This window comes from Hippichthys cyanospilos, chromosome 5, assembly GCF_059441005.1.
Source record: "Hippichthys cyanospilos isolate Australia breed blue-spotted pipefish chromosome 5, RoL_Hcya_1.0, whole genome shotgun sequence".
NCBI classification, from domain to species: Eukaryota; Metazoa; Chordata; class Actinopteri; order Syngnathiformes; family Syngnathidae; genus Hippichthys; species Hippichthys cyanospilos.
The window spans coordinates 17,242,021-17,255,737 of NC_142373.1; the positions used below are offsets into that span (position 1 = coordinate 17,242,021).

At 39.8% G+C, this 13,717-nt stretch overlaps 2 protein-coding genes across 4 annotated transcripts in view; one reads left to right on the plus strand and one right to left on the minus strand.

The window, feature by feature from the left end:
- LOC148423805 (glypican-6-like) overlaps positions 1–5,090 on the plus strand; it is an 88,042-nt gene extending 82,952 nt beyond the window's left edge. For both annotated transcript variants that reach the window (XM_088414593.1, XM_088414594.1), the window contains 2 exons: positions 1,459–1,634; positions 2,401–5,090. In XM_088414593.1, coding sequence (XP_088270719.1) covers positions 1,459–1,634; positions 2,401–2,606 — 382 coding nt within the window. In that variant the 3' untranslated portion in view covers positions 2,607–5,090. The remainder of the gene's footprint in view (positions 1–1,458; positions 1,635–2,400) is intronic.
- Positions 4,834–13,229, minus strand: dct (dopachrome tautomerase). Of its 2 annotated transcripts, none has more exons than XM_088414596.1 (8): positions 12,785–13,229; positions 12,404–12,703; positions 11,332–11,432; positions 9,991–10,157; positions 9,738–9,917; positions 9,534–9,669; positions 9,258–9,459; positions 4,834–6,230 (listed from the first exon to the last, which is right to left on the minus strand). In XM_088414596.1, exons 1-8 carry the CDS (start codon positions 13,065–13,067, stop codon positions 6,061–6,063), a joined length of 1,539 nt encoding a protein of 512 aa, XP_088270722.1. In that variant the 5' UTR covers positions 13,068–13,229; the 3' UTR covers positions 4,834–6,060. The 2 variants fall into 2 exon arrangements, with proteins under 2 accessions (XP_088270722.1, XP_088270721.1); XM_088414595.1 differs by having other exon boundaries at positions 4,834–6,233.
- Positions 13,230–13,717: the final 488 nt, after the last annotated feature.

The following is a 13,717-nucleotide window of genomic DNA, read 5'->3' on the forward strand; positions in this document are numbered from 1 at the left end:
TTAAGAATCTGCATTAATAAACAATGCAAAACAGCATGTATGGTTTCAAAATTTGCCACAGGTTTTAGATTTGACTACAAATGTATACAGACATGATAAGAATAATCACAGGCATATATTCTTGTTCTTGTTCTGTGGGGAAAAAAAAACCACAATTAAGTCTTTTCTTCTGGAAACTGTTAGGTCACGCTCGCATTACTAGAAAGCTATCGGTCCCAACAAGAATGTTTGGAATCCCAAAAATCCCGCAGTAAAAAGGGCAAAATAAGTCTAAGGTTCAAACTGCATTTACAAGACGTGAGCAAAAACCAACAACAGATATTAACAAATGTCACACTGACATTTATTCAAATAGTATAATGAACTTACATGTAGCTTTTGTTATCATCATCATATCGTAATCACTGACAAAACTTAGTCCATTTTGGGGGAAAATTCCACTTTTTACTTTGAGTGTTAGTTTGTTTGCTTCTTTAGCTTCAACACATCTGTTTTGTTCCTCTTCTTGATCTTCCGAAGCGTGTTTCGCTTTGATTTTGTGGCTCATGTTTACCCTATTGTGTATTATTTGACTTTTCAGTGATACCAAAAAAAAATGGCAGCACTTTTTCAGGAGGTGTTTTTTTCCACTAATGAGATCTTGCTGACGAAATCTCAGAGTGACATATTGGGTAAAAACGAGACAACGTGACCTGCGGGATTCACACATGGAGGAGAAAGTTGTCAAAGAAATTCATAAAACACACAACGATTAATATTTTGATGTCAAAACGATGCATTCGACGGAAGCACGTTGATTGGAACGTTGATTTGTTGCTATCAAAAATGATGCATCTAGGACGCAGGCAAACAAGAGCACTGCTATTATTGCAGCAGTTGACAGAGGCACTTTCATTAGTTGTGGATGTCATCTTTGCTTGGATTTTTCCCACTGTGTTACACTGCCCCCCAGTGGCTAAGTCACACACACCAGCAGGAATCGCAATAAATTAATCATGATTCTATTCACACGCAATTTCTAATCTCATTACAGGTGCTTTCAAACCTGTCCTTTGTGTTTATTATCCAGCCTGACCTGTGTCGTCTTTATGAAAGGAACAAATGCTGTTCTGACGAGCAATAAGTGGAATAGAATCAGACAAATAATCCACTTCTGCTTTATCAAAGAGACCTCTGTCGTGTGTCAGGAGTTGGGCGGGTTATTATTTTTTTTTGTTTACTGGATGGAATCTTTTATTATCTTGCAATGCTTTGTCTTCACACACAAGCGACTCATGAGAAGGTGACTCACCAAAAGATAACGGTATTTTTCTTTCAAGTATAAGTTTTGTAAGGCGTCTTTGTGTGTTAGGGAGCACAACATGCACATTTGAAATCACTACTGAGAAATCGGGCTTGCGTTTACACAATCCCATTTTCAATATTTGATTTTTTTTTTTTTTTATTCCTCTCACAAAGGTATTTCCCAGAAGTGGTAATGGACGGGCTGACCAACCAGGTGAACAACCCTGAGGTCAACGTGGACATCACCCGTCCAGACACATTGATCCGTCAGCAGATCATGGCTCTCCGCGTGATGACCAACAAGCTGAAAAACGCCTATAACGGCAACGATATCTATTTTCAGGACTCGAGTAAGTTCATGGCTTACTTTTCCTGCCAATTTTAAAATCAAGTACTCGTGTCAGGCTAATACAGTAATAATATTGGTCTTATTGATAGTAAGCGTGAAAAGTTTAAGACTATTCAGTCTGGACATCTCGCCAACACACTCAAATCTTCACCTCAACCAACACACATTTTTTTTAGGATGTAGAAGGATTCCAGAATACTCAAATAAAAAGCAGGCGAATACTAGCCTAGATGTGAAACCAGAACCATCTTGACTATAGGGCAGAAAACTGCAAGGTGCGTTTAGACAAACGATTATTGTTTGTCATTGTCAGTCAAGAAAAAAAAGAAAAAGAAACAATTAATGAAATTACTAGACGTAAATGGAAAAATAAAGGTTAAAAGTAGACAGGAAAATGGATGAAAGGAAAAAATTCAACAATCCATTCCGTAGCAACAGGTGTCAGCTAGCAAGCTAGTGTCTTGCGCGACTTGCTAACGTAGCATTCTGAACTCAGTCTACTCTTGTCAGTCATTCAGTGAACTACCCAACTTGGTCAACTTTTCCCCATAGTCCCACTCTCTTGTCATGAATGTCAAACCCATAGAATTGAATAAGTTATTTATTTATTTAAAGCTATTTCGAACAAGGGTCCTGTCAAGCCAAGTCTTGTGTTGTTATTCTTTCAATAGGAAGTCATGCCAAACTTTTTCTTTACAGTAATAAGTTATCATGAGTGATTTATATCTATATGAAATATGAACGCACGTGTGTTTTCTCCACCGAAGGCGATGAGGGCAGCGGCTCAGGCAGCGGAAGCGGCTGCACGGAGGCCTGCCCCACAGAGGCGGATGCGCCCCCTCCCGAAGCCCCGGGCGTGGAAGCCGACCAGAGGGGTCCAGTGGACGGAACTTCTTCACCCCGCGCGCCCCCCGCGGGCCTCTTGACCACGCTGCTCCTCTCGGCTTTGCTCCCCCAAATGCATTGGAGATAATGCAGGGGAAACCAGGTGGGGACGACTTTTGCCAGACGGTGTTCAGGCTGAATTCAGTCACGCTGACAATATTTCCCAAAGAATGCACATGCATTGACTTGATAGTTCACAACATTGTTCCTCTGGCCAGCGCTGAAGCCGACCCCACAAACTCTGCTAGAGAGATTACAACTATTTTTTATTCAATGGGAAAACAAACTCTTTGCACATATATGACGGGCAGTAATGTCTGCCTCCATGTGGAAGAATATAGCACGCACTTTGTTTTGACTTTTTGTGTTGAGGAAAAAAAATATATGTGTGTAAGAACATTTAAATGTGCTTATTAATAACTAAAAGTGGTACAGTTATGTTCGATGTAACGTTCGAATCAGATTCAAATAATTGAACGGCAGGTGTGACAGGTTCGTGCGGTTTGACTTGCAACCTCGCTCGCCATGAAATCAACATAGCTGAAGATAATTGATTCGCTTTCATTTTCAATAATTAAATATTCTTTTGTAGCCATCTATTTTTCTTACAAAGATATCAAACTTAATAGTCTGTCCTCATGCTATATGCTCAAAACAAAAGAAAACTATACTTTCATTTGCCTTGCAGCAGATTAATTCTCTTTCTGCAAAAATGCATTCTTCTTTTTTTTAACTTTAATTGACTATTCTTGAGAGTAGATATTTGTGCTTATGTGCCTCCATTGCCATTCTGTATTTGTTCTCAAGGCTAATTGTTGTTGTCAACATGCTGTCTAGAAGTCTGAATGATACAATTTATTTGATCACTATTAGGGAAGCTCTGCTCATTAAAACACATTTATTGTGTTCTAAAAACAAACACTACGAAGGCCAGCAAACTGTTGTTTGGTTTATTTGGGTGTGTCTAGGCAGAAAATGTGTTCAGTTCAAATTCCCTGTGGTAACACTAGTGAGTTCAAGGCCAGTTCTATGATCTGAGAAAACCTGCAAACATACAAGAGCATTTCCATGTAGAGAAAGTGAAAATACTAAATTATCAAATTGAAATAAAAATGCATATGTATGTACATATACATATATTAGTATTCCCTCAGACCCCTGCATTAAATGAATATTTCCACCCCCACCCACTATAAAGTGTGGTAAATAAAACCTTGCCTACCTTTCTTTCCCATGCCCAGTGATCTCCTAACCATCGTACTGCACAAACTTTATTTTCTTTTCCAACGCACTACACGCAGTTCATCAGTGAGTGGCGAGCGCAGCTAACTCTGCAGCATCGAGCACATTCCAACAATACGATTCAGCCCTTCTTAAAGGGCCAGCCTCAGTCTGTGTTTTTATTCCCGCGCGCATCCGCCCATACCCCACCCCTTCCCCACCTGTACGTCCCCGCACAACTCTTTCACTCACAGCCACAAGCGCGCCGCCTGAGTCGTGAAAAGTCATTGCCTTTATCTGATTCCATGACTCTGTCGATGTAGAAAAGTGACGAAAAGTGGTTTCGTTTTAAGCAAAAGTGCCTTCAATTTCGGCTGAGTAAGATCGAGTATTAACAGGCTGTTGGAGTGAGAGAGTGAGAGTCTTTAGAACGAGTGTGATGTGGCGAGGGAACACTGTATGTATGTATACATACATATATATATTTTTAAAAATAATCAAGAAAATTTGGTCAAATTCCTGTATGGCCTGTTTTTTCCCTCCTTTTAAATATTGGACAACCCCATGCTTTTTTTTTTTTTTTTTTATTTAATCAAACGCATTGCTGCAGCTATGGTTCCACATAAAAAATATTTTAAAAAAGGTTCAAAAAATGCCCCTGGTAAAAGACAAAAAGTACTCCGTGCATCTCAGAGTGCGCCATTTCTATAGCTGCACTAGCACAATATTGCAGAATGTAAAGGGATTATTAAGGAGAATGTGTGGAAATGCAAAGGAAAGAAAGCCCCCCAATGTGTTTTGTGAAGCTTGCCACGTTGGTGTGTGTGCGCGCGTGTGTGTTTGTGCTCACGCGCCGCACAGGCGGGCTCGAAGGCGACCACAGTCACCTGTGAAATGAGAATCCGCGGAGAGTGGAGAGCAGACAGGCCTGAATGCGTCCCGTCAGTGGAGCGTATTGTTGAGGGGGTCGGGGGGCCCGGCCAACCAAAAGCAGTCCCTGCACGCATTCTCTGTTCATTTCAGAACATATCAGCAAGGACTTGGACAAGTGTACATTGTGCAGTGTGTCATTCAAAAAAAGACTCCTTATAATGAATAGTGCGCTTATGTTTTGTATCATCAAACCTTTAATGGTAATATTTTTGCAATAAAAGGTTGCGGAAAAAAAAAAGTATATCCAGAGGTGGAAATGCTTCAAGTCAATTTTTTTTTTCATCAGTGCAATGTATGAATTTACATGAACTTGAGTTTGATTTCAAGCACGATAAGCAAATATGCCTTACAATGCAATTCAAAGGGATTGCGTTTGGTGTTTTTTGTACTGTTCATAAGAATAAATATTTGTTAAACATTCCAACAGGTTCTCGTTTGTGATGACTCTAGAATCGAAATAAATTTACTGTGATTATTTTTTTACTTTAAGCATATTTAAGCGCCCAATTCTTTCATGATTTTCTTTGTTTCCGTAAGTCATTCGTTTTCACAAAACCAGGCTTACATCGCTTATATCGTAATGAGTTCATTCAAACATGAATTTTTGACAGAGATGTCATTGTTTTATGCAAAAACAACTCCCTTCAGATTACGATTTTATTTCCCAGCATCCAGAGTTTAAATTGGAATCAAAGTGTATGAAAATAAAGTATTAGAAGTCCATTAAAAGATGAAAGAACTTTAAACGTGTTTTTTCTCAAAACGTCTGATTTCAACTCGGCAACATTCCAATTGCCGTAACCGCCTCCATTTTTAATGTACGTGTATTATGTATCATGAAAGGGAATTAAGTGTAGAATCAAAAAATAGCAATATCTTAATTTTCATTTTTGCCAACATAAGCCTTTCTGGTTTTGTGAAAACACATTACATTTATTTACAACAAAAAATGTATCACTGTCCACCAATTTATGTTTACAATTACATGACAGGCCCTCAGTTCACAACCAGTCAATCTGTGAGTAAACTAGTACAATTATTGATTATGGATTACACTTTACATGACATTTTTGTTTTAGTAATCGACTGAGATTTTCTCATTATAAACTAATATGACTTGGCTTGGGAAACATCAGTCTACATGGAATAGAGTTTAAGAAGCTTGTCCCTTGAGAGACTATTTTAGTCTTTTTTGTGTGTGTGTGTGTGTGTTGGCCAATTTTTACGCCTGGATCAAGCGCTTTTTGCCGGATGTTTCTCCAGAATGGCCCGCGGGCCGAAGCTTTCCTAGCCCCGATCTACACGATGAATAATTTCCTCTTATTTCATGCAGGCTTTGATAACACTGTAGTTTTCATTTCTGTCTGCTTGTGCAAACCGATTGCCATCTAAGCTTCCTCCATGTACTTCCTATGGGTGAAGTCCGCTTTTATCAGGGGTTCGAAGCCTGTGTTTTTGCGCTGGCGAAGGTAGAGCACGAAGATAAGGAGGAGCGCCAGGAGCCCGATGAAGACTCCCCCGAGAGTTGATCCCACCACAAACACTGCCGATCCTCCAGCTTCTGAAAGAAAAGAAAGATGACGACAATATGTTTGATGTTGCAGAAATTCTTTTATATTGTCTTTTCTTTTTTTAAATTGTTTTCAATACTGCTTTATCTTTATTTTGCTGGAGGCGTACAGCCTGGAATGGTTGGCAGCACATCACAGTAGTTAGTGGCTCATGTGTTTGCCTGAAATATTTCTTATTAGGGGTTCAAGTCTGTGACCTTTGCCCTGCCGGTTCCAGGGCGTACGTTGCCTCTCGCTACATAAAGTGGCAGTGAAGGCATAGCCGTCCAAATCATTGAAAAAATAAAAGTAATAATAATAAATAAATAGGCTATGTACTTACACATTATTTTTTTTTGTGTAAAAACAAAGTTTTACAAGTGTTTCTATTGTGTGGAAGTAATGCAAACGTACCTAATAGCGTCTCATAAATCCCATAAGCAATTTTATTTAAAAAAAAATAAAAAGTAAAAAAAGGCAGTTTAGTGAATGACTAACTGGCTGATTAAACACGTTTTTGTTTAAAGAAATATATGTAAAAAACTCGGTTGAAAGCATATGAGAATTAAATCGTTTTTCATGTACAATTAATGCTTTTAAAAATACAGTAACTGCAAATCATTGCGCATTTGTTTTCTGAGTTTGGTCATGTGACGTCCGCAAATTGAGTCGTGATTGGTTGTTACCAGAGCCAGCTTCGACTTGATGACATTTTCTGCCGACAGCAAGAGGCCAAATGTGTTTTTGTTCGTAAAATTATTAAGGTGTTGAGTTATTTATTGACCGAATATTTGATGTTTAAAATGATGATTGTTTACTGCTTAAAATGGCTTAATTAAAAAAATGGTTTCTTGTTAAATTGTGAAAAAAGGAGGGGAGGGGGTGACTTCCGGTTCACGCAGGTGAATCGAGAAAGATAAGTACTGCACCTGTACTGTACTTCATAAAATCTCATCGAGATGTTTTTATTTTTCTCAAGATAATCTCCCTTTATTTCATCAGCGTTTCCCCATGCCAAACTGTGACCTCTCTCTTAATTGTGTAATTTGTACACGGACCAATTAGTTTTAATGTGCGAAGCTCAGTTAACATTAGCGAAGTATCCACAAACGTCAGACATTGGAGGAGATTCCGCAACACGACAGATATATTTTTGTTTACTTTTTTGACCGGACCAGCGGAACACATCTGGAAACATCTAATATTTTTTTACAAGGTAAGAAATGTTGACTTATAATATTATCTAACGTAGTATAGACGTCGTTTCCTGGGTATGATTTGTTAAAAAGTTGGCTCCAGGTGAGTTGATAATGAAACACGTGACTCGAGCGACTGAAAGTTTTAGATTTTATAGCATTTGGTTTGATGAATGCATGCTTTGATTTCAGCAGTTTGAATAGCAAATTTGATGAAATGTTAAAGAACTTCAGTCGACTTGAGGATACTGCTGGAAATGTGAATTTCCCTACGGGGATGAATAAAGTATCTATCTATCTATCTATCTATCTATCTATCGTTGTTATCATTATTTAAGAGTAGAAAAGTGTAACAAACTTTTGATCTATCTTGAGTTTGACACGTATTCATGACAACATAAATTCATTTTTCCCCGCTCTTTTAAACCTCTTTGTGTGTACTCAATGCAAAACATCTTCTGCCTTGACCTTTTATTATAATGTAAGTCTTTCATCATTTCATTTGTGTATTAATGGATTGCATTCAGTGCTTTGAAAGCGCTTCATATTTTGCTAAGCGCTGCAAAGCTTAAATTGTGTTGCCTTTTACTTCAGAAGTCCATCTAGCCTCTAGTGTATACAATATAGGTCAATCCAATACACAGTTCTCCAATCTCTGACAAATTGGCTCCGCTAATAATTCTGCTGGAAAAAAAAGTTTCATCAATGTTGAAAACTATGCCCCCCCAACACACAATTTTTCACCTATCATACACATAACTTTTTCACATTTGCAATCTTTAAAGGGACAATGTGTAAGATTTTGACCGTTTTCATTAAGAATACGTTAAATGATTGTAAACGTGAAAACTTTGAAAATCAATGTGTTCCTAATGACCAACAGTATGCTTTAAATATCATCATAGGTCTAGTTATTAAATTCTCGAGAGGCGGCCATGTTTGTTATAGCTATGGACAATGGTAAATGCAGCACCTGCAGCACTTCCTGCTGTCCGTAGTGTTTAAATCTTCCACACTATCCCTTTAACCCTTTCACACCCGTTGGGACAATGCGTCCCACATCTTTTCAAAAAAATCGCAATTGGTATAGGAGTCGTAGCAATACCATGAAATTGCATTCCAGCGGTTCATTACACACCTTATCTACAGATTCTAGTGGCATTTTCCAAGTTTTCCATACTCAACAAGCCAATGCTGGGCCGACTGTCAACAAGGTAGCTTGCGTTGTACAATTTCTCGTCAATTAACCCTCTAAATGTTTGCTTGAATACCACAATTAAGTGTTGTGGTATTTTGACTGCTTTTGGGTTATTTTCTTCCACATATTCTGGCAGTAATTTATTCAAGGGATGGTACACTCCTGGTAGAGTGATATCTAAGTGGTCTTGCCAAGTTGAATTTTGATATGTTGTCATCATCTGGGTGAAATTTCAGCTCTCGAAGTGTCTTTTTTCAATGTTTTCCCTTTGATGTGAAATGGATTTGTAAAGATCAAAAGATTGGACAAAATACCTCTCAAGGGTCAAGTACTTGGTAATTATTGTAAATGCGCCTTGTGAACTATCATTCTGCCATAAAACCTCGACTTTACAATTTAGCTAATTTTCAAATTGCGGATTTTTAAAAGCACCAATGAATGGAATCCATTGTGTTTATTGCTCAGCCATACTCTAAATTGGAAAAAAAAATATTTTAAATGAAATTTGTAAATCACAACCAATCACACCCTAGCTGTTTCCTACCCAGTATTCCAATTTAGCAGAAATACTCACCAATATTTACGCTCATAACTGATTATTAAAAAACACGTTCATATTCTGACATCGACCACCGTATTACCTTCGAAGTCAACAGCGTAGGAATACCCCAGCTGCTCCGACGGTATGTAGATCTCCTCATTTGTGATCGGAGGGAAGAACGGAACCATGTTGTAGTCTCGATTGTGACCGATGGGGGCCATTTCGTCTGGGAAGGTGGCATTGGATGGGACAAACCTCCTCATCCACTCGTCGAAGATTGCGTCTGTGAACGCGTGGAGAACCTGAAAAGCGAGCCAACCCATTTCAATATCCCGAGCGCTGGATTTCTCAGCTACCTGTGAAATTGAACCCTGACCAGGAAGATGGGGTCATTGGCAGCGGAGTGAGGCAAAGCGCTAGTTCCGTTGAGCAAGGCGTGGACCAGGTTGTGAAGATTGTTGACGGTTTCATCCAGTTCGCCGTTTGGTCGATCGTACCCTTCCAGGGCGTTCCTGTGTGTGAAAACGATCGTTAATAGAGTGCCCTGTAGTTCTGAAGATGCTCTTTTCCGAAGTCCCACCTAAAACTGAAGGACGAGTTGGTGAAATACGGCGGGCTGTCAAAGTCCCGGATACCAAGGCAGCTGCGGACATCACTCATGGTGGGCATGGTTGAGTTAACTCCTCTCATCACGCCTCTCTGGATCAAGCCCTCGTTGGTGCCGTTGCAAAGAGTCACCAACCGATTGTAGTCATCCAAACTGCAACCAGTTGCACAACATTTTATGAGTGTTGGCTATCGCACGAACTGCTCCCGATTTCTGTAATGCAAACCTGTTGCACACCACCCCCCAGTTGGAGAATCTGGACTGGTTACTGATCAGGGAGGGGTTATCCGGGTTCCGGCCTCCCAACATCCTGTCTGTGCACACGTCACAGTCATTTTGCCCTGTTGCAAAGTTCCAGTAGGGGACTGCAAAGTTCTCATTGCCAGTCAGACTCTGTGGGGGGGACGACATTTGATGGATTTTAGGAAAACAAGTAGATATGTTCTGCTTGTGTATGTTTTTCTTCGATGGGCTCCAATTAGAAGGGCACATTTGATAGCTTGACATAAGAATGTATTCATGAAATTACTTTTTGGGTAATTTTTGTTTTTCAATAAGTGTCCCGATCCCTGATTGGTTCTGTTCAATATCAGTCTATGCCCCACCCTATGTTGTTTCCACCATATACGTACCTAATGTATTTTTAGAAAATAAAATAAAATAGTTTATTTTAAATGTCCATTCGTCCATTATCTATAGCTGCTTATCCTCACAAGGGTCGCAGGCCTACTGGTGCCTGTCCCGGCTGGCTTTGGACACGAAGCGGGGGGGCACCTTGAACTGGTTGCCAGCCAATCGCAGGGCACACAGAGACGAACAACCATTCACACACTCCATCCTACCTAAAGATGATTTAGTATGTCCAATACACCTGCCATGCATGTTTTTCGAGTGTGGGAGGAAGCCAGTGCACCCGCAGAGAATCCTCGTGGGCTTGGGGAGACCATGCAAACTCCACACAGGAAGCCGGATTTGAACTCAGATCCCTTAACTATGAGGCGGACATGCTAACCAGCGCATCACTGAGACGCCTCGGTTTCAAATGCAATTAAGTACATTTGAATTATTTTGCACTTCAGAAAGAGTTTATTTATTTATTTATTTATTTTTAGGGCCGTCAGTCCTTTAACTCTTTCCAGGCCAGCATTGCGGATTTGTAACAAAGGAGAATCAACTAACTATTCCACATTAATATTTTATGATTTTTACTCAAAAGTTAAAAAAAATAGACGTACGAAAACTTGATTTAAGCCTGATGGTTAATTTCTTTTGTACTGCATTCTCATTTGAAGTTTTGAATTTATGCATGATCAAGTCTCTCCTAATATTTTAAACTATCAATAAATTAAAATATTTCATAATTCCTTCTGATATATTATTGGTTCAATATCAGCATCAAACACAACTGTCGGATGAATTATTGGTAATGTATCGGAAGTTTAAACGTTGTTTTGGACACCACTCATTTGTTTTCCACTTTGCAGTCAATGTGTTGAGAAAGTCACCCTATGAGAATCTTCAAATGAATGTTCAACTTAGTTATGCGGGAAAAAGCCCATTTTCATACCTGTAGGTCTCTTTCTAAGCTGAGGAGGTGGTACCTGTGCCAGGTGATGAATGCAGGTCCTTTGTGCGAGAAATCGATGGCTCTGAATGGCCGACCGGGACCTATGGGGAAATAGTTTTGAAATGGACGAGAATAAAAACAAACCCGTTCACAATCGTTGACAGCTTTAGATGTCAAAGATGCAGTTTAAGTGGTCAGGCAGTGACTGAGTTAATACCAATAAAATTAAGTTCAAGTTTCAATGAGATACTTTACTTGTTTAGCCATATTCTGCAATAAAAAATACATTTTCTCTGTAATTAATTTGATAAATGACTGATGTTTTTCATTTACAGTTAATACAATTTCAAAACTTGCTTTTCCTCTTGCTGTTGACTAAAAATTAGCATTATTCTTAAACCCCAGATTATGACCAATCACAGCGCACCCATTTTCATATAAAATTCCATTTATAACATCATCTGCTTTATTACTGGTTTGTTTCACAGAACATTCTGTCCCTGCTGACAACGTGCATTTGTGTAAAACAAAAAAATGAAAATAAATGACAAAATATAGGATACAATGTTCTGCAATAGAGGCTTTATGCCAGTTGAGAAATAAGTTGCTTCATGTTCCAATGAATTTGCTCTTATTTTGAAAATAGCTGTTCTGTTCATTGCCATGGCGTTGGAACATATTAAATTCGATTTGATGCAAAACCTTTCAACAAATTAGAAATAATTTGCTTCATGTTCCACTTAATTTGCTCTTACTTTGAAAACATAGCTGTACTGTTCCTTCCACAACCTTAGAACGCAATAAATTAGCTTTACTGATACCTGTAGAAACTTTATTCTCACGTCAACCCGACGTGTCTTCACATAACTCCATTTTTTAACCTAAGTCCTAGACCGTTTTAGAACCTAACCTGGACAAATGCATAATTACTTCCTTCAGCTAAGAACGGGTTAATGGCAAAGAAGGATTATGCGCTGTAAATTCTGCATTTATTTACTTATAACTCATGATTTTAAAGCTTCAAGACAAGTGGTTGCTAGATTTACTTTGAATCAGTGTTCTCAAAACTCACCAAGCAAAGTATCCCGAACAGAGTAGTAGTGTTGCCACACAAAGAAATCGTAGATGGAGATGTTTGCAAATTGCGGCTCGGTTCCGTTTGGCCCCAGGAGGCCCAACCAGTGCTGGGTGGCGATCATGTAATCTGGGTGGATTGTGGTTTTAGCCAGTTGCAGGGCGTCCAGGAACTCCTGGAGCTCCGCAGGGGTCAGCGTGAGGATGTCCTTTCGAATGACGGGAGCTTTCCTCTGGTCGCAGTTTGGGCCGGTCCAGCCAAATTTACACTGGCCACAGTTGTAGCCCGCGAAGTTGCCTGAAGCACGGAAACTATCGTTAGTCGTCATTATTGTGGGTAATTTGCTTTAGACGGTAATCGCATTGCTAAATTACTCACCGCTACACCTGCAAGTCTGGTTGAAGAATTTGGTTGGCCATCTCTCGCGGTCGTCGACGTTCCTGAGCCGGTACGGTCCTCCCCAGGGCTTGGTGTCGACCCGGACGGCGGTGCAGTTTCCTCTCCCCGTCAGGGTGCCGCATACGTTTGCCGGATCGGAATCCAGGACAGGACAGCACCGCTTGGACAGAATCCCGTCCACGGTGCAACACGCTCGGGGGAACTGAGCCTCACCAGATCGCAGGAACAAACAAAAAAGGCTGAAAAGTAATACGCTGCTCATTTTCCACCTGCTGGCTTATTCCGCAGAAAGAAAGAAAAAGTTTGTTGCTCAAGGGATAATTCAGTCCCACTGTTTGTGTATCTTCAAATTAGATCTGAAGACAGTTTGCGGAAATGGCACTTAAAGTCGAATCATCTTGTGTTCCAGTTGGTTTCACGCACATTAGGGACGGCACTATTTTGTGTTGGGGCTTTAGTAGAGCTGGGTGGGATTAGACTAGTTGGTCTTGTGACCATCACCTGACAAGCAGGCTGCGAAGCTCGACTGAGATGTGAACCGAGAAACATGTTTGCCTGAAGGGGCCATTAGGCATAAGACTTTAATGCACTTCATCGAGACTCTATTCACTAGGTTCTCTGAAAAGATGAATCAGATTAAGGTTTTAGCTGGCAAAATATAACAATAAGTGGGTTAGCATAAGTGCACAAAATAACAGGGTAATTCTATTAGCAACTGTTGTCATTTCATGGAAATACCAGCAGTTGGTCCTGAGGGCAATAGACACTCCCTGATGAATATTGCACTTTGTTTTCTGTATGGACGATGATGCATGGGGCAAACTGTGCCATTCATGTGATCTTTAAAGACACCGGAACAGTAAGGCGTAGCTTCGTATTGCGCTCGGGGCTATGTGACAATCGATACATTTA

Bases quoted from the DNA above. Each gene is read 5' to 3' on its own strand.
- dct (XM_088414595.1), bottom strand. From the start codon at position 13,067: ATGAGCAGCGTATTACTTTTCAGCCTTTTTTGTTTGTTCCTGCGATCT. The intron at 10,158-11,331 runs GTATGAAAATGG...TCCCCCCCACAG, and splicing joins GCTTAGAAAGAGACCTACAG to AGTCTGACTGGCAATGAGAA. The intron at 9,460-9,533 runs GTCAGGGTTCAA...CTCGCTTTTCAG, and splicing joins CCAATGACCCCATCTTCCTG to GTTCTCCACGCGTTCACAGA.